The sequence below is a fragment of the Patagioenas fasciata genome, chromosome 5, assembly GCF_037038585.1.
Source record: "Patagioenas fasciata isolate bPatFas1 chromosome 5, bPatFas1.hap1, whole genome shotgun sequence".
NCBI lineage: Eukaryota > Metazoa > Chordata > Aves > Columbiformes > Columbidae > Patagioenas > Patagioenas fasciata.
In genome coordinates this window covers 38,126,713-38,152,500 of record NC_092524.1, presented here as the reverse complement: position 1 = coordinate 38,152,500, position 25,788 = coordinate 38,126,713, and the positions used below count along the sequence as shown (strand labels likewise).

The window sequence follows — 25,788 nt, the reverse complement described above, 5'->3', positions numbered from 1 at the left end:
TTCCCAAAGGATTAATAACCTTTTCAAAAACCTTTAAACTGAAGCAGCAGGCGAAATCACCATCAAGTTAAAGCCCTTGTTAGTGACAACAGTCATCACCACATGGAGAACAGTTTTATCGCATAACCTCATGGCAGGAAACCACAGCTCCCTAGTATGCCGAGGAAATGCATATTACGAAGTGGAATGATTAGAACGGTACCAACTGTTGTGTAAAGAGTTACGTAATTCGAGTGCTTTAATGGTAATGTAGGAAAGGTACTGTTACAAAAATCATATGTTTTACTGGGAACATATCAGGTCCATTCTTAAACAAAAGTAATAATCTTTTAATATTTTCTGGCAGTATGGTACCATGTCGCATTAGTAGCATATTGTGAATAGTCAAAGCAAATGAATGGATACAATGAGTTTTACTGCTCGCCTTCCAGAAGTGAAAGCAATGCATACACCAAGGAGTTGTGGGTAGCAAGAAAATGAGATTGTCCTGCTGATTGGATGCAGACAAGCAATGAGTAATTCAAGAGCTCACAGTCAAACAAACTGCTTGTGGCACTACTACTTGTACCCAATTACCAATTCAGAGAGAAAATAAAAAGCAGTTTCAGTAGAGTCAGGGTGGGAAATCTCCAATTAGCACCAATTAGCGAAGTTGCTTCCTACAGCAGAATTCTGGGGACATAAGAAAAAAAAATAATCTCCCAGAATGCCTGGTTGGAGCATTTATTTACCAGGTGATGGGACTCCTGAAGAATAACTTGATGAGGATTTGCGCCTGTGGGACTTGAATACAGATACTACTTGGAACTTGCCTGCTCGATTTGACTGGTCAATCATAGGCTGTACTATTCTTCTTCTGGCATTAATAAACCTGCAACAGAATACAAAGAATAGAAGTTCTTTCATCAGCTTGCTTCTGTTTTTTGAGAACACCTCTGCTTTAAAACTGACAGGATTTTAGTGTGGTGTGGCAATGCATTTTGCTTCGCTTTGATTTTTTTTAACAAAGTATAATTTCACTTTAAAGGATTTTCCTCTAAGTGCTCAGAAACTGTAACTGGTAACACGCTTATCTTACTAGCCAGCTTAAAGCTCGGTTTGCCAGAAGGCTTTGAACAAGTAAAGGTGACCAAAAACTGGTGTTAAAAGACAATTGTTTCTTTAACTTCTTCGAGTGGCTCAGAACCTGGTTAAAGTTCACAGGCTGGGAGACTTTTCCCCCCCTCTCCATTGCAGGGATCCAGCTACCCTTGCAGCTGGCCATAAATGAGGACCAGGCTTCGCCACTCCGTGCTTTCACAAGGTATCGTTAGGTCAGCAAAGCCATCAATTAGGCTGTCTGAAGTTTTATCACCAGCGCAGCAGCAATAAGTGCCGGCCCAGAAAGGCTTCAGCCCTTCTGCAACTGGGGCCGCTGGCGCCTGGGACGGCGGGGGTCGCACGGAGGTCAGTGCCAGCCGGGGGCGGCCTCTGCGCCCCGCGCCCGGGGACACCCCGGCCCCCTCACCGCCCCCGGCCTCGGCCACCTTTCAACTCGGTAGAAACCCCCAGTCGCAGGTACATGTGGTTAGTATTAAGCCCAAAATAACCTTTATGGGTTTTTTCCCCCCCTCAATCCCGGGCGGTTGCTGAGGCTTTTGAGAGATGGTAAAGGCAGTTAGTTGGCTGCGGAGCCTGGATTTAATTTTGCTGGTAATCCAAAAATAAGTGCTTGCATATTTCTTATAAGTTTAATGCACAGCAATCCACATTGTCGCAAGCTAAGGCAAATTAATTTCTCCCAAATAATTTTCAAACTTGCTTGTTCACAGCATTTCTTTCAAAACAGGGCTATTTTCTATCCCTCATGAGCCACGCTTGTTTTTGTCCTTCCTCTTTGTGTTGGAGAACACTTCGGAGCCTTCGTGCAGGTTTTGTGTGCTATTTCACAGCTCAGGCTTTCGGCTGGTGACCCTTAAGGAGTGCTAATGAAGTCGAATACTAGTGTTTAATCCTCTTCAGAAATACTAACATGCCCATCATCCAAAACAGCCTCCAATAATTGCCATTGGGCCCAATCCAGCGCCTAGCGAAGTCTTTCAGTCAGTTAACTGAAAACTAAGTTCATCTGCTCATTTAGCAAATTGTGAGCCTTTATATAGCATCAGCTCCACAAGGCCTTTTGTCACATTTCCCTCCCTCCCGCCCCCCGGTTAAATTCCTCTGCAGATAATAAAAGACAGTGGCACACCTTCGATTGCATCTTCCGTAATCACAGTCGTGGAAATTTCATTAGACAGATGCATAAATGCTACAAGTAACACTAAAGGGCTCTTTTGCATCTCTCTGTTTACATCCAAAAGACATTCTTTATTCTTTAGGAAAAGTATAATTCAGTTGTCAGAAATGTCATCCTGCCTCAGAATTAGTCATGACTTCAGGTATTAAAATAAAAACTCAGACACAGTCGATGTACTTGTTTATTCCCTTCAGACTGCAGCACAGTGAAGGCATCTCCTACCCCAGCGCTGTGATTTCGAGGTGTGTTTCCATCCTCAAAGACAAAGGTCTCCGATAGGACTTAATTTGCTGAGATACTTTCCAGTAACTTACCACACTGACCAAATGGAGCCTGACCTGAACCTCCTCTGTCCAGCACGCCTTTTATCAGCTAAAGTTAAGGCCAATAGAGATTAACAGGAAAGCCTGATAAGACTGTTTTCTCTTCTCCTATGAGCTTCTAATGGTGTATACAGATGGCAAGGTTTTAAAAGAATGGAATGAATGCTTATTTAGGCCTGTAAAAAATCACAGACAACAGAAACACCCCCTACACACACACACTTTCCATCTTACTAACCCCTTTTCTTCAATCAGGCCACTCCTCAGGGAAACCAAATAGTTGTTGTTTTTTTTAAAATATTTTTTTATTTTTTTAAATTTTTTTTTAACCCCAACCACTTTTATTATTTACATCTGGTGGTCCCCTTATTTATGTCCCTCTCCACTTCCCTGCACACACAGCTCTGTGCACAGGGCTGCGAAGCATTATGGGCCTTGGCTCTCAGCAGGAGAACTCGACACTGTCTTCAAACAAATAATTAAGGGGAAGGTTAAAGGTTCACCCAGAGGTCATATCTTTGGATACTCCTCAGAAAGTTTACATTAGCAAGAAATGGGTGCCCTCTGAAGTGTTCTTTCAATGGGCTCGCACAACAAGGCAAAGCATTAAGGAAATTCTAAGTCCTGAAGGGTTTCAGGTGACGACTGCTTTACCTCCATGAGCACACAGATTGGGATACCCTCGATAGCCACCACAGAGTAAGCCTTTTGGGACGGGCGTTGAAAACCCAGTCTTGCTCAGCCATTCACTCCCAAAAAAGCTTGGCTTCATTTTATTCTGCTGATGTGAATAAAGCCAGCCTTTCACTGTAGAGGCAATTCACCAGTTGTTTTGGAAATGGAAGTTAAAACCCTAATACTGAGTCCTGGAGACTTTGTATACCTACAAAAAATAGTGATAAAAGTGAAAGTGTTTGTCCAGTAAAACTTGCAAAAAATAGTGCTTGGGTTTGATTTCTTATTTCATTATTTCTCCATTTTTGTTTTGCACTTGTGCATAACTGCAGGTGCAAATGATGCCCTCTAGACCAGCAACACTTGCCTGAAGAGAAGATACACTGTCATACACTCAGAAAGATACAGGAGCACAGAGTCTTTAGGCATTGAGATTATTTTGAAATTCCATTTCCTCTGAAAAATCCTGTCCATAAATGGCATCAGTTATACCCACCAATGGGTATGTCTGAAAATTACAGATGAAATTATCTATATTTGCGAACTCGCAGGTGCAAAACAAACTTACAGTTCATGTGAAGCTATAAATCAGATCCTAGCTTCATTTAGCAGTAGCTAAGTCACATAATGCATCAGCACAATTGGTAGTCAAGGGCACAGAATGCAGTATTTGTGGATTACTATTTATTCTTTATACTGTCCCATAAATATGCACAGTCCATAACAGAGACGTAGAAACCATAGGCTCTGCCCTAGCCTTCTCATTTTTTTGAGTTGTTGGTTGTTTTTTGTTGTTGTTTGGTTGGGGTTTTTTTAATCCCTCAGGGAGCCAAAGTAAAGCAAAATACCACCTTTTGCACAGCACTTCAGTTTGTCTGTTGCAGAAACACTGTGATGTTATTTTGGCACAAATGTCTTCAAAAGGCATTAAGAGACAGGTGGAAGAAAAGAGAACACTAATGCCACTACTTCCTGCATTATTTGGAACCCTATAAAAGCAGAATTCACAGCCCTTCACCCAGAGGCCAAAGATTGAACGGCCTGAAAAGATGAGTAAAATCTATCAAGGAGACATGGCTTTCTTTGTTACTCTTCCGTTAATAGTAATTCCTATTATTTGGATGATAGCAGCAGCTAGAGGACCCCATGAGGCTCAGTCTCACTCCACCCCACACTGCACAAGCAAACCGTCCAAGAGAACTCAGGGTCTGAACAGATTTCCCAGCAAAGCCTGGGGGAGAGGAGAGGCGCCTTCTCCCTGTTTGTGAAGGGGAATAGAGACAGAAGGAGATTAAGTGACAAGGCCAAAGTCATACAAGAGATCTTTGGCAGAGCCACACACCCAACATAGATTTCCTCAGTCCTCTCTCAGCGCTCCTACAATCTGCTATCCATATGCTATCTTTCCTTTGTTCCCCAGCTCAGCAGCCAGGCGCGCTGGCAGGGGACGGCAGGGAGAGCTCACGTTGCCACTGTTTGTGCCTTACCTGCTGTGCAGATAAAGAGGGGTCACCAGCCTCCAGGGCTGTGAGGCGATACCTCCCCAAACTCTACACTCATACGGTGCTTGCTCCTCGTTCCAGAGTGATAAATGAGGTGTGTAATGTTGAGAAATACATGTCATTGACATAGTACATTTAATGAAAATCTTACTTCCTGCATTTCTCAAATGACAGATTACTGACCTCGCTTATTCAAACAATAGCCATTTGAATTGAAAGAAGGGTTTTTGCATCCTGTATTTTTCTTTAATTGCTACCTAAAGCAGCTACATATATTTCCTACAGCCAGAGTCTGTCTTTTTCACACAAGTAGTGCACAGTTACTTTCACACAGTAACTTTTGTGGGACAATTTATAAAAGCACAATGAACAAAATTTGGCCCCAAATGCACCACAGTATTGACTTTCAAAAGAAGTCACTTCATTTTTGTCTGCTTCCAGGAAAACCCAGTAGAGCAGTAAAGGTATACTAGTGAATATGCAGTGTAGCCTGGTGATTTAGTAGCCGTAGTCCTAATTGGTTCCTACCACTGCTAATTAGCATGACAATATAATCTAAATATATGCATTCGATTGCACCTCTTCAAATAGAGCCTTGGTTTTCTTTGTCCAAAATAAACATGTATTCTGAATTTTATAGGAAGTCCTGTAATTAATCTTCTTAATATATTTATTATATTTTATCTCAAGTCATATCAAATGATGTTAAACTCACATTTACATATTACATTTTATTTTTATAATAAATAATGTTCAGATAAAATTGCAGAGACATATTTATGCAAAATGCAAAAGAGAATAAACAGCAAATATACATCCCTCAGTCTGCTTGTTCAAATCTGGCACATTCAAAAACTTTTTTTTTTCTGTTTCCACTGTCTTTTTTAAACACACTGTGCATGTATTTCAAGATACTGTGATCAATCCATAACTGCATCTGTGTAAGATTAGTTCTTGAAATGAACTGTTAGTGGCTGCACTGATTGATAATCAGAATTAGAAACATCACCAGCTTTATGGCTACCATGGAAAATTCACTTTAAGTACACAAAGTCCCAACAGTCCTTGGTTCAGGAGAATGAAGTGCATGAAAGCTTGGGAAACTACAATTCATCCCCAACTTGGGGTCTAATCTGAGCTCAAGCAGAGAGTGGTATTTAACTCCAGCCACTTGTTTTTATGTCTAGAATCTAGTATCTAGTGAGATGAACTGGTATAAAACTGAACCAGTCCACCATAGCAGAGTAGCTTGCTCCTTCTGAGAAACTGAGGAACAACGTGGAGCCATCGTGTACAACTCAACACTATTCAGTATCAGTCTTCAATCTGGATTTCCACTTAAAATATCCACTCCAGAAAATGAGGTGTTAAAATAATGCATTTATTAAACAATCCAGCCACTGCATAAATGGGTTTTTGATTCTTTATGTGAAAAACAGAAAAATAAACAAATTTGTGAGATGAATTCAAAGTTCTATAAAAGGATTAATGACAAGAAAAGTTTTGACTCAATTTAGATTTTAGCCCAAGAAGACACTTCTGCTTTTTTACTTGAAAAGAACAGAGATACTGAATGAAAAGTCACAGGCTTAGTCATAGAAATAATAAAAATAAAAGTAACAACAATAATGTAGGGTTAGAATTGTTACTCTTCTGTCATCTGAATATAAAGCCTAATTTTCAAAATCTGTAGGTACCCAGAGGAACAGTCCAGCAAGACTTTTTCAAAAACCTGCCAAGTCTAGATGAGAAGCTTGGCTTTTATTAAACCTAGGTAAATGGGAGCTGAGCTTGATGAATAAATGGGGTTTAAGCACCTACTTCAGCGTCTTGCTGAGTAAGAGCCTAAGAATGCATTCTAAAAAATAATCCAAATGTTTTCACCTTGGATGGGAAAATAAATCTTTGCCTAAATGGTATTTCAGTATTTGGACTATGAACATGCCAGTATTTAGCTCAGGAGTGTATACCACATTGATCCCTTGCTGCTGAAGAATGCCCTAATTTGGAAGGGAAAATAACCAATGAAATATTTTATCTAAGTCACAAAAAAAGTTTTCATAAGTAACCTAGAAAACTACTTCTTTCCCAGGCTGAAAAAGTAATTTCAGAAGTCTTGAGCAGATCAGAGCAGTCTGAAAGAATGCATTAGAAAAGACTAATTTGCAGAAACACTTTTATCACCCCCATGCCTTTACAGCAGTCTTTGTCTATCACACAAACTTTTATCTGAGCAAGTAAAATCTAGTTATTTTATTTAACTTCTCCCTCCGATATGTATTCTAACCTGACAGAATTAGGTTTAGGCATCCTTCTGTACGCGTGTGTACAAAAATAGTTGAGAGAGTCCTTGTTTATGCTTCATTGAATCTATGCCACACCTGGTTACCAACTCTTATTTGCAGCATTCCTTATAGGAAGTTTAAAAAGCTGGGTTAGTCACCTGGAAATGAGTCATCTGAACAAGTCTTCCCAAAGTCATGAATATTGAGAAATGGAGTTACTTACACGATTGGTTTTGAGAGGAAGAGGGAGGGACAAGCAGGTTTATGCCCTGACAAAAATTTTCACATAGTTTTGGATGGTCTTGTTAGAGAAGGGGGTTATGGGATGTTTAAACTGACTTTCCGAAGCTAATTTGGACATCTCACCTCTGTCAAAGGTGTGATTCAGAGGACCTAAGTCGGCATCCACGTTTGGTGGAGAGAGCAGCTGGGCTGGGTGCCTGGGGCAGCTGGAGGCAGGCGCTAACCATCCCAGAGACCTTTGCTGCATCTCGTATGTTTATGCTGGAGCTCCTAAAAATACATTATGCCACTCGGAGCTGCCAATTTTTGGAAATCATGAATTTGCCCATTCTGTAACTGTGAGACTGCCTTAAAAAATCAGAAATTTAAACAGTGCTCTTCTCACTATTTACTTTGTGGGTTTTTTAGTCATTGCGTCACATTTTTAAAGTGCTCTTCTCAGCCACAAAATATAGAAACTTGAAAAGTTTCTCACATAACCATTGCCTCCTGGAGCTGGGACCTCGAGTTAACATGAAATAACTTGAGTCTTGTGATAAAATAATGAAAATTGGCAAGACAGGCATCTATTCACCTCAGAGAAAATCTGTCTCGTTAAATGTATAACTCTTGGTTACCAGGTTACCTCTTATGAGCATGGCGAAACGGTTTGGCTCTGCCAAGGAAGGATGTGGTGCCTGTCATGGGGAGCACCTGCACGGCAGGACCAACCCCAGGGAGCCACCCTGCCTTTGCTCCAGGTCAGGGGTTTGTGAGCAGGACCTTTTCTCTACAATGAAGACAGATGTCGAGGAGGCCCCAGTCACGGGCAGGGCTCCATGGTGCTCCCCACAAACCTGGAGGCCCCAAAGCCACCTGGCTGCCCTGCCAGTCTATGCCCGGCAGTGTCCATCAGCCTCGCCACTGCAAAACTGGACTTGCCCTGAGTCTCAGCCCCCGGTGGCCTCAGGAGAGGTCTTCGCTGTGCAGTGGGGCGCCGTGAGGTGGGGCCAGAGCACCACAGCTGGGCCGGGCCCCAGGGTGCCGCTGCCTGGCGCACGGCTGCCTCCCCTGTGCCCAGAGAGCCCAGCAGCACTGTGTCCATGCTCCGCTTTTACTGGATGCACATGTGGTGATTGCCCTGTCCTAGGCAGCGAGGTCACCGCAGGAACCTTGCTGTGAGCCAGGTGTGGGTGCCTGATGGTGTGAAGGCGGCAAGGGGCTCCCGCTCCTCAGCCATGGGGTGGGCACAGGGTTTCTCACAAACCCTCAGGAAACCCCAGCTGAAGTGGAAAAGTATCATTGCTTGTTCCCCCAGGGTTTCCAGTGGGTAACGAGCGCCTTTCAGTGCCACAGAACACACACCGGCCATGGCTGTTACTCTTTCACAAGTGCCATCAGATTATTCATAAATGATTATTTATCATGCCCTGTAAAAACGATCTTTTAAAGATACTTGAAAGGAAGGGAGGAGACAAACAGACACAATTCCTTAGCTATTCATATCTTCCAGATAAAATGCAAAGTCAATAGATGTAAGCTGTAGTATATAACCTCATCCTGTACTTGATTTATTGCAGATGGGAATCAACTCGAAACTGAATCACTTTGAAATTTTTACTACTGACATTAAAATTCCAGGTTTGTATACATACGTCTTGTGGAGATGCTAAATACAATTTTAGCTAACTTGGCATGCGCTTTGATTTGCTGGCACTTAGACATCCATGTTAAAGGTAGATAAAATATCTCCTATAAAATCTTAAGTAACTCATGCATTTAAAGATGTGTTAATTTACCATCTTAAACTCATAGGAAAAGATTTTCAAAACTAATAAGGGTCCAGTAGTCTTGAAAACACAATCAGCTTATCTAATTTCTTACACAGGAGTTGAGCGGCCTCATTTTAGGTTTGTTTTTTTTTTTTTTTTTAAGTGTAGTTTTATAATAATATCACATTGATATTGACTGAAGCACTTTACACATCTTTCGAACTGCTTCACATTAATTTGTTTAGCCAATTCTAAATTGAACCAAAAAGGAGATTTGTCAACAAATTTAACATCTGTTTAACTTCCCTGATCAAATTAGATTAAGGCATTAATTCTCCTTCTTACTTTTCAGTGGAAACTACCTAAGTAGCAACTTGCCAAAAATGCATAAAGGTGTTTAGCAATTATGTACTGGGTATGTTTGAAGAGATCAAGGTGCACTCACATGTCCTGTACTGTGGATATCTCTGATTAGCTTGTCATCTATTCTGAAGAAGATGTAGCCCAAGTCTCCTATACTATGTAACAGGCCAGCTGTTAGCTGTCTGTCAAGCACCTAAAGTGGACAAGTAGTCCAGGAGCAAAAATGTCACTCCTTTGATCTGGCAAGGAGCAGCTGCTGATTTATAGAGTAGGACTTTGTTCTTCCGTTCTATTTTACTTTCTTTCCTAAGGCAGAACCAGAAAATCCAGCAGAAAAAAAAAAAAAAAAAGTGCCGTTCTCTGCAACATCAACAAGCTCTGACAACTGCAACAGGGTTTTTCTTGGCCCTAACAAAGCTCTCAGGCATCTCCTTTGACGCTCACCTTTTTTTTTTCCTTCTCCTTTTTGCAATGCGGTAGTTATTGTTTAATTCAGCTTCTGTAAATGGAATGGACTGTGGCCAGCAAGCCTGGGGCATAAACACACCTGTATGAAAGAAGCCTTATTGTAGCAACCATCTACAACCAACCTGCACATGCACTACCAGTTCGTGAGTTCAGAAAGAATGTTCCATTTTCCCTGACAGTAAATTTTGCCTTAAGATAACAATTTTTTGTACCCACTGTCCTGTCTTGACCATGAAGCTTTTACATTTTTTCATTGTTATTAAAATCTGAAGGAAAAAAAAAAAAAAAAAGTATTTTTTTTACCTGTCAACTAGTGGACCTCAGGAAACTGGATCCTAAGAGCCCACTTTCAAAAAACCACAGCCAAAATATATTTATAGAAACACACTGCTGAAAGTTGGAGAACTACTGATCCTAAAGATGCCTGTTCCATTCCAGAGACAACGATGCAGTCATGGCCACCTCCAGCTTGTATTGTTACAGATTCTCCTCAAAAAAAGCATTTTGCAAAACAAGTACTTAGTAAGAAATAGCATTTGATGCAACTAAATGGACCATGGCAGTGCCAGCCCAGAGTCAACGCTCTGTTCCATTCTTTCACACTCAGCAGGTGCTGAGCAGATTCTGTGGGGTGATCAGTCACTACAAGGGCTGTTAAACTCCTGCCTCACCTATCGGAAGAGTGACAGAGTTTTATTTCCTTTCTGATCTGTTTTCAAGTTTATCAGCTAAAACCCCAAATCTACAGGACACAAGAAAAGGTTGCAATATAATGCTGATGAGCGGGAGAGGAAGTGTCCTGTGTGTTTATGGATGGGGAAGAAACAACACAGCAAACTGTGTATCTGACCCTGGTATGTGTCTATGCACGTGCTGTGTTCACACTTCTTCATGCTGTAACTTTAAAAACAGACAAAAAGAATTACAAAAACAAAGATGAGGTGAGGGTGGTGGTGGCGACATCATGACTACAAGATCTTTTGCATATATGTTAGCTTGTGAAAATAAATAAGAACTATTACAGCCAGGGCCCTAAGGGAGGCAGAAAAATGATGGTGTACAGGATAGTATAAAATGATATATTAAAAACTGTGCTGTCAGTGGAACAATAGAATATTAAGCAAAAGTCCATAATAATTGGCAGATATTTAGCTGTAGACATCTTTCTCTGGTTGGTGGGTACTGCAGTATACGTGAGAAGAAAGAGAACTAGTTAGGCAATTAGAAGTAATGGGTATAAATAACACACTATGTATAAATATATTCCTTCCTCTCCCATGTTATAGCTCTTACCCAAATACACCTAATCACCTCTCAGTAAGTCATACCTACATGCTGGTATCCCTGGTGTGCTGCTCTTTGCACTGTCTGGTTACTGGAGATTCTGCCTATGTTAATGTGATTCTGTGATTCTGTGCTCTTTCTCTCTGTAGCTGCAGAATCATGTTCATTTTCCCCTTTTAATTATTCCAATACCCTTGGCAAGTCTTTATCAAAGCACAGGGTCCAATGGCTTAGTAGCTAAAGATGTGTCAACACCACAGAGACCATGAGATTACGGCCTGCCATGTTATGGAATACGTGCTCCACAGTGACTGAAGGTATTAGCAGTGCAACTATGGGACAGCTGTATTATTTAAGTGTGCTAAAATGAAGAGGTAATTATACAGATCTTCCCAGTGTCATGCTGGTGAAGCTTTTACTCTGTCTCATCCCATTTTGTGTTCTCTCTATCAGGGGAAAGTGCTCTAAAAACATTTTTCAGAGGTTGTTAGTATATGAGTGTATCCTTGTGTCTTAGTTACTGTAAGCCAAACTGGTTTGGAATCATGGAATGGAAAAATGAAAAAATTTCAGTGGAGCCATTTCCTCAGCCTATCATTCCCTGTCCCAGGCTCCCATACTTTCTGATCAGGGCTGCATCTCCCCCAGGGCTCAGCTCTTGCTCCCCAGCCTACCTGGCTGGTGCACCAGAGATAATTGCAAGGTACAGCTGGCAAGTCAGTGATAAAGCTTGCCGGTGCTTTGCAGGGCTCGTAGATGGCCAGATATGCTATGATTGAGGATATATATATGTGAATGTTACACTGTTTCTTTTCTCTCTGCAATTTTCATTCTTCTGAACAAGCTAAGGACTGAAACCAGAAAGGTCTGCACTTTCTGAAGCACTTGAATGGCTGGGTTCCCCTGATTTCAGTACTCAGGTGTCTTATGGGCAGAGAAAAATATCAGAGGAGCCTGTGCTCAAGTGCAACACGTTTCAGTTGTTGTTGGCTTCTCTAGCTAAAGAGGGGGCTATTAATGTATTTTTCTTTCTTCTGTTAAAGGATGGGTAGCTGGAAAAGTCTCTCAGTGTCATCACTGTCACTTAAATATCTCAGGTGAAAATTAAACCATACCACAAAAAGAAACTTGAAACTGAGCACATATTTCTTCAATGAAAACTGGCCTGTTCTGTAATGTGTTCCACTATCCCATATTTTGCATACAATTGAGATACCTGTTATGAAATGAAACCCAATCTTTATAACCTATCTAATATTTATCTTTCTTTATGAGAGCAGTTTGGAAACTCTGTGTGTGATCTTACATAATTTTAATAACTGGTTGCTGATGGATTTCAATATTATCTCTGACTGTTCTGACTGGTATGGTGTTGAGGCTTAATTTTCAAGAGAATTTCACTAATTGGTCCTGCACTGTGTAGGGGTGAAGGCATCTAAGAATATGTGTATAAACCTGCATTTGAGCCCTCAAAACTGGTAATTGCAGGGCCATATCCAACAATGCTGATCACTCAGCCAGGTCTAGTAAAGCACTCAGATGTATGAGGAAGTTTCAAAATTACCAAGTCATATTATCAAAATCATCATAGGCCCTGTAAAACTAACCCTAATGTCCAGTGAAATTCTGAGTTAGAAGGCAATATTAGCAAAGGGATGTTGACACTAGCACCTAAATTGCAGGTGATCTGCTCCCAGGGAGATTCCTGCCTCTGGTTAGCTGTTCCAGAAATTACCAGAAGGTGGACTTAGATACCTAACTACATTTTTTTGTGGGAAAAAAAAAAAAAAGCCTCACTTAACACTGAAACTGTCTAAACTCTTTAGGCATGTAGACTTCTACTTTTTAACACTCCGTCTCATCCTCATTTCTGCCATGGTGTGTATGTGTTTCCTAACAGTGAGTTACCTTCTGCCACAACCACACTCTGTCTCTGAGTCAGAGGAAGACACTTAGGTCCAGTCAAGATTCCTATGGGTTGTTTTAGCGAGACAGACATCTTACGGCAGGTCTGCTCTTTCTTATAACAACACAGATAAAGATCTCTTTCCTTTATAGCTGACACCATAATTATTTGAATATTTATCTGGAAAGAAGGAGATCAAATTTTGTCTCCCTATCCTGCTTGATTTGGAACAAAGACTAGCACATAGGTCTGTCACTTCCTAAAAGAGTATCTGAATCACCCAGGTATTCAGTACAGTGAACAAAGCCCTTTCAGTTCTCATTCTGAAGATGTTCCACCTGAAGTAAGTAATTTTATAGTCATAATTAACCAGCACTTAATTGTCATGCATCTGAAGTTGGAGCCCTAACCAGGAGGCTGTACAGTCAAGCCCTTATTCTTATTTAACTTCATTCTACTGACTGGTTGTTGCATACACAACAGAAATGGCAGTAAAGAGAACAAGAAAGGCACGATAGTGAAGAAAAGATGGAGCACTGATTGGGAAACTCATCTCATTGGAACAGTTAAGACATTGATTTAAATTAAGACAAAGAGAAAACTGCAAACATATAACCTATTTAACAAGTGAATTTTCTAGCCAATGAGCCATTGAGTGTAGCACTCCCTCTACCCCATTTACCTCTTTTGTGTAAAGTTTGATATGGCTGACGTATGACAAGAACTTTGGCTGGATTTGGCCCCTGGGGAGATACACTGAGGCAAGGCTGACTTTGTGTTGAAAGTTGTGTATCACTCTGGAATATCTTACTGTCTATTTATCACTATATATGTATTTATGTTCCTACTCCTCTGTCCTGGAGATCCTTTTTATGTAAAATAACCATGGGCAGGGTAATATCTCACCTTTCAGTACTGCTAGGGTTACAGTCCCAAGTTTCTCATATCCAATTCTAAGCAGTTTTGTGCATGCTCACCAATGGCAATAAGCATGTGTGGATCAAAAGAATGCAGTCATCTCGGGACTGGGCAGCAGCCAGGTGACAATGCTTGAAAATTCAGTGATGGCTAAAGGTGGTGATTATCTTAAACTAAATATTGCAGGGTTTGCACTCGTATGCAACTCAAATGGTATACATATCTAACAGATACATATATATTAATGAGGAAATATTTTGTAAAATATGCTGCACAGATCTTTTATTGTGGTTTACACTGTTTATAAGCCAGTATTATAATAATACTTTCATAAGAGGTTCAAGCCAAGTTTTAGAACATCTTTGACCAAGTTTTGAAAGAAACACCAAATTTAAGGTCAATAGAAACATTATGTAAAATAAAAACAGCCTGTGAAAAGAGAAAAAAATGCCCCAAATTCACAGGCAGCATCTTCAGGTGAAGTAGTTCAGCACTGTGCTTGTGCGCATAAGTATTTAAAAATAAATTTGATGAGAAATTAACTACAGACAGAATAAAAATTATGTTTTCATTCTAATTCAGTGTCCAAACTGAAGAAAACAGAAGAAGATAAACCAGTAGTTAGAAGAGGGAAAGTTATTTTTCACTTTGAATTATTAAAACTACCAATGACATGAACATTTCCAGGAACAATATAAATTTTTAATTTGATAGTGAAAATCCTGTAATATTTAACTTGTTTAGAAATCAAATGTGCCCTTATACATGTAAACTTGCATCCTTATAAAACAGAATAATAAAATCAACAAATGCAAACATGCATTCAGATGAACTAGTAAAGGAGAGTTAGTTTCCATTTCCTTTTCTTGATTTTTCTCCAGTTGCTATATTCAGTCTTTCCAATGTGACTATATTATCATCCACAAAATTTTTAGCATCATCGTAATCGTAAAAGATATACTTTATATCTTTATAAATCACATGAGGCTCAGCAGACCCTGGTAATGCCACATCTGCTTTAATCCTAGTAAATTCTAGCCTAAAACAGCATAGCCTGTGGTGTCTCACCTGAGTTCGCAGAGACATGTCAGGAAATGCATTAGCTTTGTGAGTCAGTGAAATAAATACAAACATAGTGGCCAAAGAAAAATTTAGCACTCTAAATGGGTTTTGACAGAAGCCCGAGTTGAAAAATCCAGCTGTATTTTGTGTATGTCTCTTTACCACCAATCAGTTCTGCTGAAATGAGTGATCCAATTAGCTACCTAATTTTTGATGCCTGGTAAATGTGGTCATAGTAAAAAACCACAATGTATCTAGAGGACCAGTCTTCCTTTGGTCCAAGAAACTAGGGTCTCCAAACAACAAATGTGAAAACCTCATAGTGACAAATTCCATATCCTAATTTGGAACAAAAAATCACAGTTCCAAGTACCTCATTGCTAGGACGAACTTGATGCAAAGATGTGTAGCTAAGACTGATGCCTACACTTCATTTTCAGGTGTACTAAATACAGGTGAAAAACTGGTAAGTGAAAATTTTTGTGGGCATGTTTTGCATTGAACTGAAAAAAACCCCAAACATTTCATCCTTCTGCCAAATTTATCCCAAGTGCTACCTAGATCATGCTCTGGTTTTCCAATATAGTGCTGTTCTACAATAACTGCTTAAGCATGCCATACAGTATTAATCTTCCTCATGAACTCAGTACCAAACCAGTTTCCATGGAGAGAAATTAAGAGGTATGTACAGGCAAAGGAGAAAATATATGGCTAGCTGATGATACAGAAAGGCTCTTTAGATGAGAGCTACGGTAGAGTGGAAGGATTTTTCAACTGAAATTGCAGAACTGAGGGGAGGACAGCATTAGAGAGAGTAGAGAGAAGAATATATATATACACACACACACACACACACATATATATATATATATATATATAAAGACATCTATGCTGAAGTAGGTTTTGACATTGTTTTAAAAAAGACAATTTTGAAATTGATCCAGAAAAGAATGGTGGAAGGCTGCTGAAGTGCCTGAAGTAGGAGATGATTTTTATGTGTGTGTGATAAGGAAGCATCAGCATTTGACACATTAGGGGGAGGACGAAGAACTGGGACTTAGAGTCCTGAGAAAAGAGGACTACAGTAGTCCAGGTGCAAAGAGATGAAGGCAGAAGCAAGAGAGACATACTGTTGAAGTGGAAATAGGAAGAGCGGCAGACACTGCAGGTGTGAGAAAAAGAGCAATACCAGGAAATGCATGTGGATTTTGGGCAGTGGGAATAAATGTGTGAGGAGTCCTAGAGCAGCATAGAAGAGTGAGACTTGTATTATTTAAAAATGTCTGAGAGACTAATGTTGCTCTGGGTTCACAGTCAGTTTTGTTCACCAGGTTATAAATCCATCTGTATAAAATGATACTATCTAAAATGCAAACTTCCTTTAAACAATGTTCTGTTTATTATAATAGTTTGTTAGCCAAGCAATCTCTGCAGTAGCTGCAGCTGTGGCTTGTTCCATCTCATCAGTAATTTTAACTCTTTTAGTCATTAGTGTGAAGTTTGTCACAGTATTTTAAAATGATAAATATACTTTCCTCCCAGTTCTCGCGTTCCATTTTATTTGAATGGACTATGCATCCTTCAGCATCTCAATAATTTGCCCTGAGGATCACGGCAACGTAGCTACACTTTGGAACAGAAGATATGAATATGGTTCTGACAAAGCTCTGTGATGTTTATTAAAAAACAAAAGGTAGCTTTAAACAGCTTATGATTATCTATTATATAATCAATATCTTTCCTCATAATATTGTCCAAATATCTAAGTCCTGAAATAGTATGCATCTGTGTGAGAGGGTGGCTACTACATCTCATGAGTTGTTTAATCCTCACTGTTGTTTGTTGTGTGCACAGCACCAAGCAGACGTTTACTTACAACTGCTTTAAACAGTGTCTGCCTGCCCTATGACTTTCCAAAAAACCCCAGGATGAGGTTAGCACAATAAAGAGCTTGATTTCTCTAAGAAACAGTCATTCAGGCTGACAGCACCCATTCATTTACTGGAGACTAAACAAAAAATATAAAACAATAAAAAAGACAAGACGTAACTGTTGGACTTAGTGACTCCTGAATGGGCAGCTACACTATCATTACCATCAAGTGGATACAATCTAAGCTTGATGTTGGCCTACTTAAAATTACTATTTGCTATGAGATGTTGGCAAATCAGCTTATAAAATGATGGGGAAAAATAAGAGAAGCTCCATTAAAAGCTTTTTCTTTCCTTTAAAAGTAGAGTGAACACAGTAGAACACTTCAAGTATGACCCACTTACTACCTTTGTACATTTGTCTTTATTAACATCTATTAACTGATTAGATTTTCCTTAGAAGTAATTGTGCATTGTTAGATAATTGTATCATTGTTGCTTCTTATTGGGGAAAGGTATTACATCCAAACACTTAAGACAGATAAAGCCAGATGGATGCATCTGTCTGCCCATCCATCTGTCCACTCAAGAAGCCTTTGGTTATTTTTAGAGAATTTAAAGCAGTGATGCAAATCATAAACAAAACGGGCATTTTAAAGAAGAAAAATATGCTTAACTAAATAGGTGTCAAAATCATTTTACTGTCAACATCCACAATATCCATGATACAGTGAGGTTGTGTAAGTGTTCCTATGGAATGCTAGTTCTCAGAACCGTAATGAGTTGCTATTAGAAAGAGCAGGGATATGTTATTAGTATCCCTACAGAGTTACCTTCTAAATTATTTATACTTGCAACACTTTCACATAATGGCAGTTTTAAACTCAAGCAAACAAAGCAAACCACACAATAAAGAGAGGGGAAGAGAATTGTACAGAAACCCTTGCTGAATGCATATAGTTAGAAAGGCGAATCAAACAAACTAATCAGATTTTGTTTCCTACTCAGATTCTCATGAGGTTTGCAATAGACAGCATCAAAGCTTTCTGGGGTTGTGTTACCTTGATAAAAGATTGAACGGCACTGTATCTGTTTTTATCTCTCCCGTCTAAAATGTATAGGAATGCAACTTCATTTGTTTGGTGCAAGTTTGCTTATTGTCTTTGAAATTCCACAGTGGACCTTCCACAAAAGCTCAACTATCAGATGCTACCAGAGCCTTAAGTTACTCTTACATTCATCCCCTGGGCTGTGGCGTTGGGTTTGCCCAGGAGCTGGTGGTGGCAGTGGAGTGGATTGTTGTTTTTATACAAACTTAGCACTGTGAATTACTTATTCTGCTTTCCACACTTTCTTTACTGATACACAGTGTAATGATTAACACTTCAGGGCTCAATGCTATATAGAAAAATCAAGATGGGATGCCTTTTTTTTTTAAAAAAAAAAAAAAAAAGAAACTTCAGGCAAACTCAAGTCTGTCCAATGCATAGAGGATCTGGGTGAAATTGAAGAGAAAATAGCTCAGACTGAAGCTCTAAGAGTCTCCTGGTCTTAAACTGTCTACATTTGTGAACATATAAAGATCATACCATTCACTTTCCATTAATCAATCTATGAAGTTTTGTCTTAACCATTAAACCAAATTCCAGCTGAAATCACTGTCTTATTAACTTACTGAGCAGCTAAATTTGAAAACAAATTTTGACCCCACAAAAAGGAAGAAAAAACATACGCCATCGGTTTTTTCCTCTGTAAAAGGAGTATGCAACTAAATATTCTCAGCTTTTTGTCAGTCACAATACATACAGGTTTTAAAAGTACCCAGTTATTCTGAGTGCCTCCTTTTCTGAGCATTCAGATTAAGGTACCCATAATAAACACACAATGAAAACTCTGGCCTTCTTTTTACGCAAATGAGCCTTACATGTACAAAAAATTCAGTTGCACACCAGCACCCTCATTGATTACCATGGAGTTACATTAGTTTAAAACTGGAGTAACTGAGTAGTGGATCAGGTCCTGTAGTCAGACATATGTTTTCCACTAGATAATGGCTACTTATATATTTATGAATTTTAAAATGCTTTTCAATTCAACTATCATTGTTACTACGTGCAGGAAGTAAGGAAGTAAATTACAACCAAGCTTTCAGGGGTTTATTCCCTCATGAAGCACTTGTATTGCTAGTGTCAGGGGAGGGCAACTGTATAGTGCCCTCTACATAATAAATGACACTGTTGAATATTCTTAAAGCAATGTCTGTGTGTGTGTGGTTTTAGGGACAGAGCTATTATCTGTTGGGTTTTACATTCCTAAATACTATGCTATCATTTCTTTAACCCAGCTTTATGGAAAGTTTCAAGGAGGTTTAAAATAATTGCTACTCAGACTTATTCTGTCCTGATCACCCATGGAAACAGCGAGTACTCACAGGGCAATAAACAGCTTTCAGGCAAGTGTGTAACTCCAGTGTCAATTGGAGGTATGTGCAGAGGCTCAGAGCAGAAATAGTATATAGCTCTGCACTCCTGAACACGACAGTCTTAATAAACCTTAACCTCCACATTCCCTGCTTTCCTCAACCACAGCTAAAAATGCTACACACATTTATACCATCTAATGAACCAGACATTAAAAGGAAACCACAGATCTATACCAATAGATTATCAGGAAGAGAAGTGTGAAGTGAATACTTGCTCATTGTAGTACCATGGTAGTTACAAAGAGGAAAGACCTAATACATCATCATCATCCTTCAGCAAGAGTAGGGGATAATCTAGCAATGTAGGTCCCAACAGCTACTAAAATAGCAGCTTGCAATCTGAGTAGTGCAAACACACAACGCAAAATCCTAGGGAACAGAAACTCAGACTCACTGTAGTGAACCTGGAAAGAGAATGATGGATGCTTATTTTACTCTTCCTTGGTTGCAACACAAAGGAAGGACAGATTATGAATCGAAGTAGGGGTTTGGGTTCAAGTGAATTGCATCTGATTTCTGAATCTGCCACATATTCTCTTTATTAACATGTGTAAAACAATTAATTGTGGATGATGACTCTGATTACGAAAGTAAATGAGAAGGTATAAGACTTGTTCTTTCAGAGGCAAGTTAAGTAAAGAAAGAGTAGGAGTGAGCAGAGTTTGGAACTGACTCTTTTCCCACCCACGCTTCCTTTAAGCCAGGGAAACGACCAGCACTGAAATGATAGCAACCTATAGCAGATAGTGGTCAGTGATGAATACATATCACCATAATGAGCAAGGGCAAAGCAGAAAACTCTGCGTTTGCTGTGCCTCAGAGACATATTCTGTGCTATTCCTACAGTTTAACTAATACTTAAGCCCTTAGCCTACGTGACACACAGTTTCCTATTGGTTAATGGTATTAATAATTATTTCTTCCCCATCTCACTTCTCATTTTCCTTGTTTTCATGATACATTTTCTATTGGTTTTGAGACAATTTGACAATAAGGGGCACAAAAATATCTAGATACTAATATATGCATGTCTCTACACTGCACAGGATTTACCTTCCTCTGATTGAAATTCTGATGATGTCTGAGGATCTGATTGCGCTAGCTACAATTACTAGAGTCTGGTTTACAATTTGTTCTGCAACTGTTATTCACATTTAACTTTTCAGAAGTCTTTCTAAGATTTTTTTTTATGTGGGATAATTAGCCCGATATTTAAGAATTCTAATCTCATATAAATGCTCAATCAAAACACATATTTTCCTGTGAGCTAAAAATGCCTGGATTTCAGTTTTGATTCTCAAAAGAATGTTATTGTTCCTGCAGGATGTGCAATGGAACATAAAAGAGCACTTTACCTCACCATTTGAATTGGATGAATTTTTTTTACCTCTCTTTTTTCTTTATTTTTGAGTGTTTAATTGATTATTGTTGTCTAGGTTTTGGTGCGGTTTTTTTTGTTTGTTTGTTTTGTTTTTTTTACCATCTTTAGCTTCTTCTCCTGTAAGTGTAGATTTACTGCTTTTGGAAAATCTAGAAAAAGAATGTTGTCCTTATTCTATGCTTTTTATTTCAGATACTTGATTTGTAAATAAAAAATTGATGTTTTCAATTTCAGGACCTATTCAGTTAGCACTCTCTCTTAAGGGACTTCCAAAGAGGATACCAACTAATTCTGACTGTATGATGTGCATTCCAAGACCTACCTATTCACTTCTCACAAGCCACAAAACAAATGCTGGTAATTTACTTGACTAAAACTCGGGTCTGAATTTGCATGTTTTGGCATATGAAACGCTTCTTTATCCATAGGATAAACACTGTACCAAAGTGGTAGACAGACAAACTACTATGTCCTCATGACTCTCTACGGTAATGTTTCCTTCAGAAAAGGGGAAGGAAAGAGGACTAAAAAAAAATCAACCACTGAAGTTGAGAGGGCACAATGTAGAGGTAAAGAGGAACTGTACTTTCACAGCATGCACAGAAAAGTGGGACACCTGGAGTGTTTGGTTGTTTTTTAAATACATTCATGGGCAAAGCCACGTTTTGTGTTGAGGACGCACAACGTAAAGCACAGCACAGTAAATAAAATGTGGTATCTTCACTACCATGTTAAAACAGGAGTTATTAGAACCCTTGGTCTAAAAAAGAGAAGAATATTGATGCAGACTTCAGAAACTGCGGCAGCAGGCAAAGCAACTATTTTTGTCTGCTTATGATGAGGAAATATGTAAGCTTCTGCACATTTTGGTTCACCTCAGCTCTGTGTAGTTTTAATCCAGGCCTATTTTCATGGATTTCTTTTAAACACATTTCCTATTAAGCAAATAACTTTACATTCTTCATAACAGGTGGCTTATTTGAAAACAGATCCCATCAGCTGTCTGATGAAGTAAACACCATAGAGGGAAACAGCAAAGTCAATCCACTTTGGCTTCCAGTGAAAGAAGCAACCTGCTAGAGGCCAACAAAAGAAGAAGAGATGGAAGTGAGCCAAAGTGTCAGGATCCAGCTGTTTTCAGGGACCTAGTTCTAGGCCCGTCATGGGAATGGTAACTCATTTTCCCTGAGCTTGCACTATGTAAAGTCTCTGAATATCTACAAAGTCTCTCTTCATTTACTTTGGGACAAGCAGGAGTGTCATCGGAGCAGTATCTCCCAAAATTTTCTATAATATTTTATAGGATGTAAATTGCAGGCCTGGTCATTACTGGACTCTGGAGGAAAGATATAAGTAGTAAACATCAATGCATCTGTTTTCTTCTTCCTTTGAAGAAAACTATTCTATATGTTTGAAGATTATAAGTAAACAAGTTGTTTGCAACAATCATTATTTCATTGCCATGCCATTTCCCTTAACCTGGAGGTTCATTGCAGTGGTGAAGCATGTATGCCAGAGGACCTGATTTATTTGACACTGATGGTATTTGCCTTTTTTTTTTTTTTTTCAGAGGAATCAGACAACAATCTTGATGCCCTTTTCCAAGCATGCCACTGTAAGCAAAGAGCACTGTGTTGCCACCGGTACAATTTATGTTTCAGGTTGCTTGCATCCGCTTAAATGACTATTTCTTCAAAGTAAGTTGCTGTGCAAAGTCAGGGTCAGAGTAGACTGTTAGGGACAAAGCATCAAGAAAATACGGGTAGGGGCATTGCTGCAGGAGAGTATGTGGGAGTAAGTACCATTTCTGTGGTGGTATACCATGCATTACTGCCATACTGCAGTTCATTTAAATTGGTAAACAGTATAATCACCGAATATACTGGAGTCAATTTATATTCCCCAGATTTACCGGCATATACAATCACAAAATCTGTGCCTTGAGGCCAACATAAAGTACCTGTATCAGGTACATGCTTTGTAGTACAGCTTACAGATGTCTCTGTGGTTTCACATGCTGCTGAACAGTATTGAGGACTGTAACACCTCTGTGGTGTTACAGGTGTTACTGCAGGTATCTGCAATCATCTGCTATTCTTTCCATGTCATGAAGACAGGGAGAGATGAACAGAAATTGCTGCAGTCCTTCAACTTGGCAACAAGGGTCCTTTCCTTCCAAGTTTTCAGGAAACTCTGCCATAAGTCTATGTATTGTTCTGCAAATACTGTTTGAGTAACTTATTGCAAGTGCTATTTGAGGATTGATTCAAAATTCAAAATTGAAATCTGTGGTAAAGCTCCATCTCACTTCAACAGGCTTTGAAACAGGAACATTAACAATCTGAAAGAGAGACTAAGGGAGTGAAGCCACTTTGAAGATCTGCCAGCCTTCAACCACTGCCTCACATTACCTACATAGTGCCCCAATGTGACTTTCTGGGAAAGCTGGAGAATGAAGCAGCAAAGCACATTTATATTTAGGATAAAAAGATTTTTTGAAAAAATTTTAATGTTATATTCATGCTTTTCTGCCTAACATAATTTAATGCTATTTTTATGGTTTTTTTATCTTGCCCTATAATATATTGTCACGTAACACAAAAATACATTAGTATGAGACTCCAAAAAATAGGTTTTGCACTTTTTCTCCAGCTTATCTTCATTACTCCAGCATTTAATTACTTAATGTTTTAACACCTCTGTGGAGGCACACAGCTACATCTCAGTGTTACAGTCTGGTAACTGTACACTGTTCACATGCTGACTTCCCTTCAAATACCTATTGTCAGAAAGGCTGTGTAGACTGATATAAACTTGTCGGGTGATTGAATAATTTAGGGTACAGATTTCCAAAGCTATCCATGCACCTAAAACAGACATATGTTTTGTGGTATTTATAAAGACATGTGAGGGCCATTTGGAATTATCTCCCTGTTAGATGGATGCTGTCTACAGTAAGCTTCACATCTCAGGTGGAGCTTCTAGAAGCTGCTGTATTATGACTAATAACTCAACAAATTAGGTGTCCTGGACTAGTTCTCAGATAAAGGAAAACCAGAAGTTTTTTTTGCCAAAGTTGTAGGAAATATTTGCCAGGAACATAATTACATGAAACTAATATAATACTGGGTTTCGGCAGAAAAAATAAACCTCAGCTCAGGTTCATAGAGTGATTATGGACTCATCTTTGCTGTTGCATTACTGTCATGTCATATTTCAAAACTGAAGGCAATGTTACAGCCAAACTGATGTTCAAACCACAGAACTTCTGGGTTTGTCTCTGCTTTTTTCGAGAGAAACGAAATTTGACATTCAAGTCAGAGTTTTGACATGTAAAAATAAACATTAAGTTTTGTGGCTGAGGAATAAAGCTCCTCCTCTGAAGTGTTTTTATCCAAACACAACCCTCCAGAACCTCGATGTGCCAAAGACTGTTGAGACTTGCTCTCCCTGATTTAGCGGTTTACTCAAGCGTGTACCTGTCTATAAGCACATGGATAACTTCATTAACATGACTGAGGGTCAGGCAGGTGCTACGGCAGCCTACCGGAGTTAGGCCTCATCTGAAGAATGGATCCTGAGAGTGTTTGCTCCTGAAAAAGTCAGCTGTTTTTTTTTTACTGATCAACTATTTTGTCCTTTGCATCAGTGGCCTTTGATTAAACTTTGCAATGGGATTCTCAGCAAGAGTGAAAATTCTTGGTTCTAAATAAAATTATTTTAGCTCATTGTAGTTGAGGCCATAAACATTGATAATGAATTTCATAAAAACTGTGAAACTAATGATTCACCTCAGGAAAAACACCCAACGTATCTGTGCGGAAGATGGTATCTGCTTTTCAGAGTGAAGTCTGAGAAATGAGGGATCAGAAATAATGCTAAATGTACAAGAAGCAACTGAGAAAACGCCTTGTCTAGAACCGAATGACCCGCTTTTTCTGAGTTCACTCCCCAGATCTGAGTAATGAGACCTTCAAGGGATTAGCAGGACTCAGCTTTTCCTCCAGAAAGCAAACTGTGTGGAAAGGAACTCTGAACTACTGTGCCTTAGTTTCTCTCCTTCTTTTATAGCTCCTATTGACTAGACTACTGGGTTTTAGTAGGCATTGAAAAGTTGAAGTCGAGAGAAAGAAAAACACCATGGAAAACATAAATGGACAGACCTCACGACATTCAAGACCTTCACAAAATAGTACAGTGTTAAGGAAGTTCCACATGGTTGTAAAGTTAATAGAAGAATCCTGATTTATTTTTGAATATATAAACCAGAAATATTTCCAGTGTCTTCTGAAGCACTTACTGGCTGGCTTACGGGACACTGTGCCTATCAAAATAAAACATATACATTTTTGAAACGTAGTGTTGTTTTTATTTTATTTTTCTCTGTGTAAAATGGCATATTCTTCCTACACTGAGAAAATAGTCTTTATTAAACTTGCAGGCTTACAAATAAACAAGGCCAGGCAACATAAAGAGTTGTAGAAAGTTTTTGGGGAGTTGATTTATTTTGAAACAAGCAAGTGAAATACAGCATATTTTATGTTGTCTGATAAAAGATGGTGTATAAAAAAACCCTTCAAATGCAATGTTTTGAAAACCACAATGAAAAATGAATTTTTAAGAAGGTTTGCCTCAGTGATAGTCTTGGTCAAGAAGAGATTTCTACTATGCTGGTGCAATACAGGATTTTGACCTGAGAAACACAGTGTGAAGTGTTTTACATCAATCACTAACCTTAGGTTTGGAATACAGAAAAAAAAAAAAACAGCCATAGAAAACAAAGAACGACTGCAACTCATTTAAGGCACCAATTCTAGACAATAAGTTTCTGGATTCTACACAAATGCCCTCTATGATGATCCAAATTTTTTAATCTCTTTCTGCTTCCATTGGTAGTTTTTAAGACGAACCATAGAATTTTCTTGTTTCTGTCATCTTTAAATTAACCCATACTCAGCAGAAGTTAACATCAATCTCTTCTGATTTTTTTTTAAGT

General features: G+C 39.0%; 1 protein-coding gene across 4 annotated transcripts in view; it reads right to left on the bottom strand.

Moving 5' to 3' along the window:
- Nucleotides 1-25,788, bottom strand: part of MEIS2 (Meis homeobox 2) — a 172,799-nt gene that overhangs the window by 5,704 nt on the left and 141,307 nt on the right. For all 4 annotated transcript variants that reach the window (XM_065839790.2, XM_065839789.2, XM_071809347.1 and 1 more), the window contains exon 10: nucleotides 813-871. In XM_065839790.2, coding sequence (XP_065695862.1) covers nucleotides 813-871 — 59 coding nt within the window. The remainder of the gene's footprint in view (nucleotides 1-812; nucleotides 872-25,788) is intronic.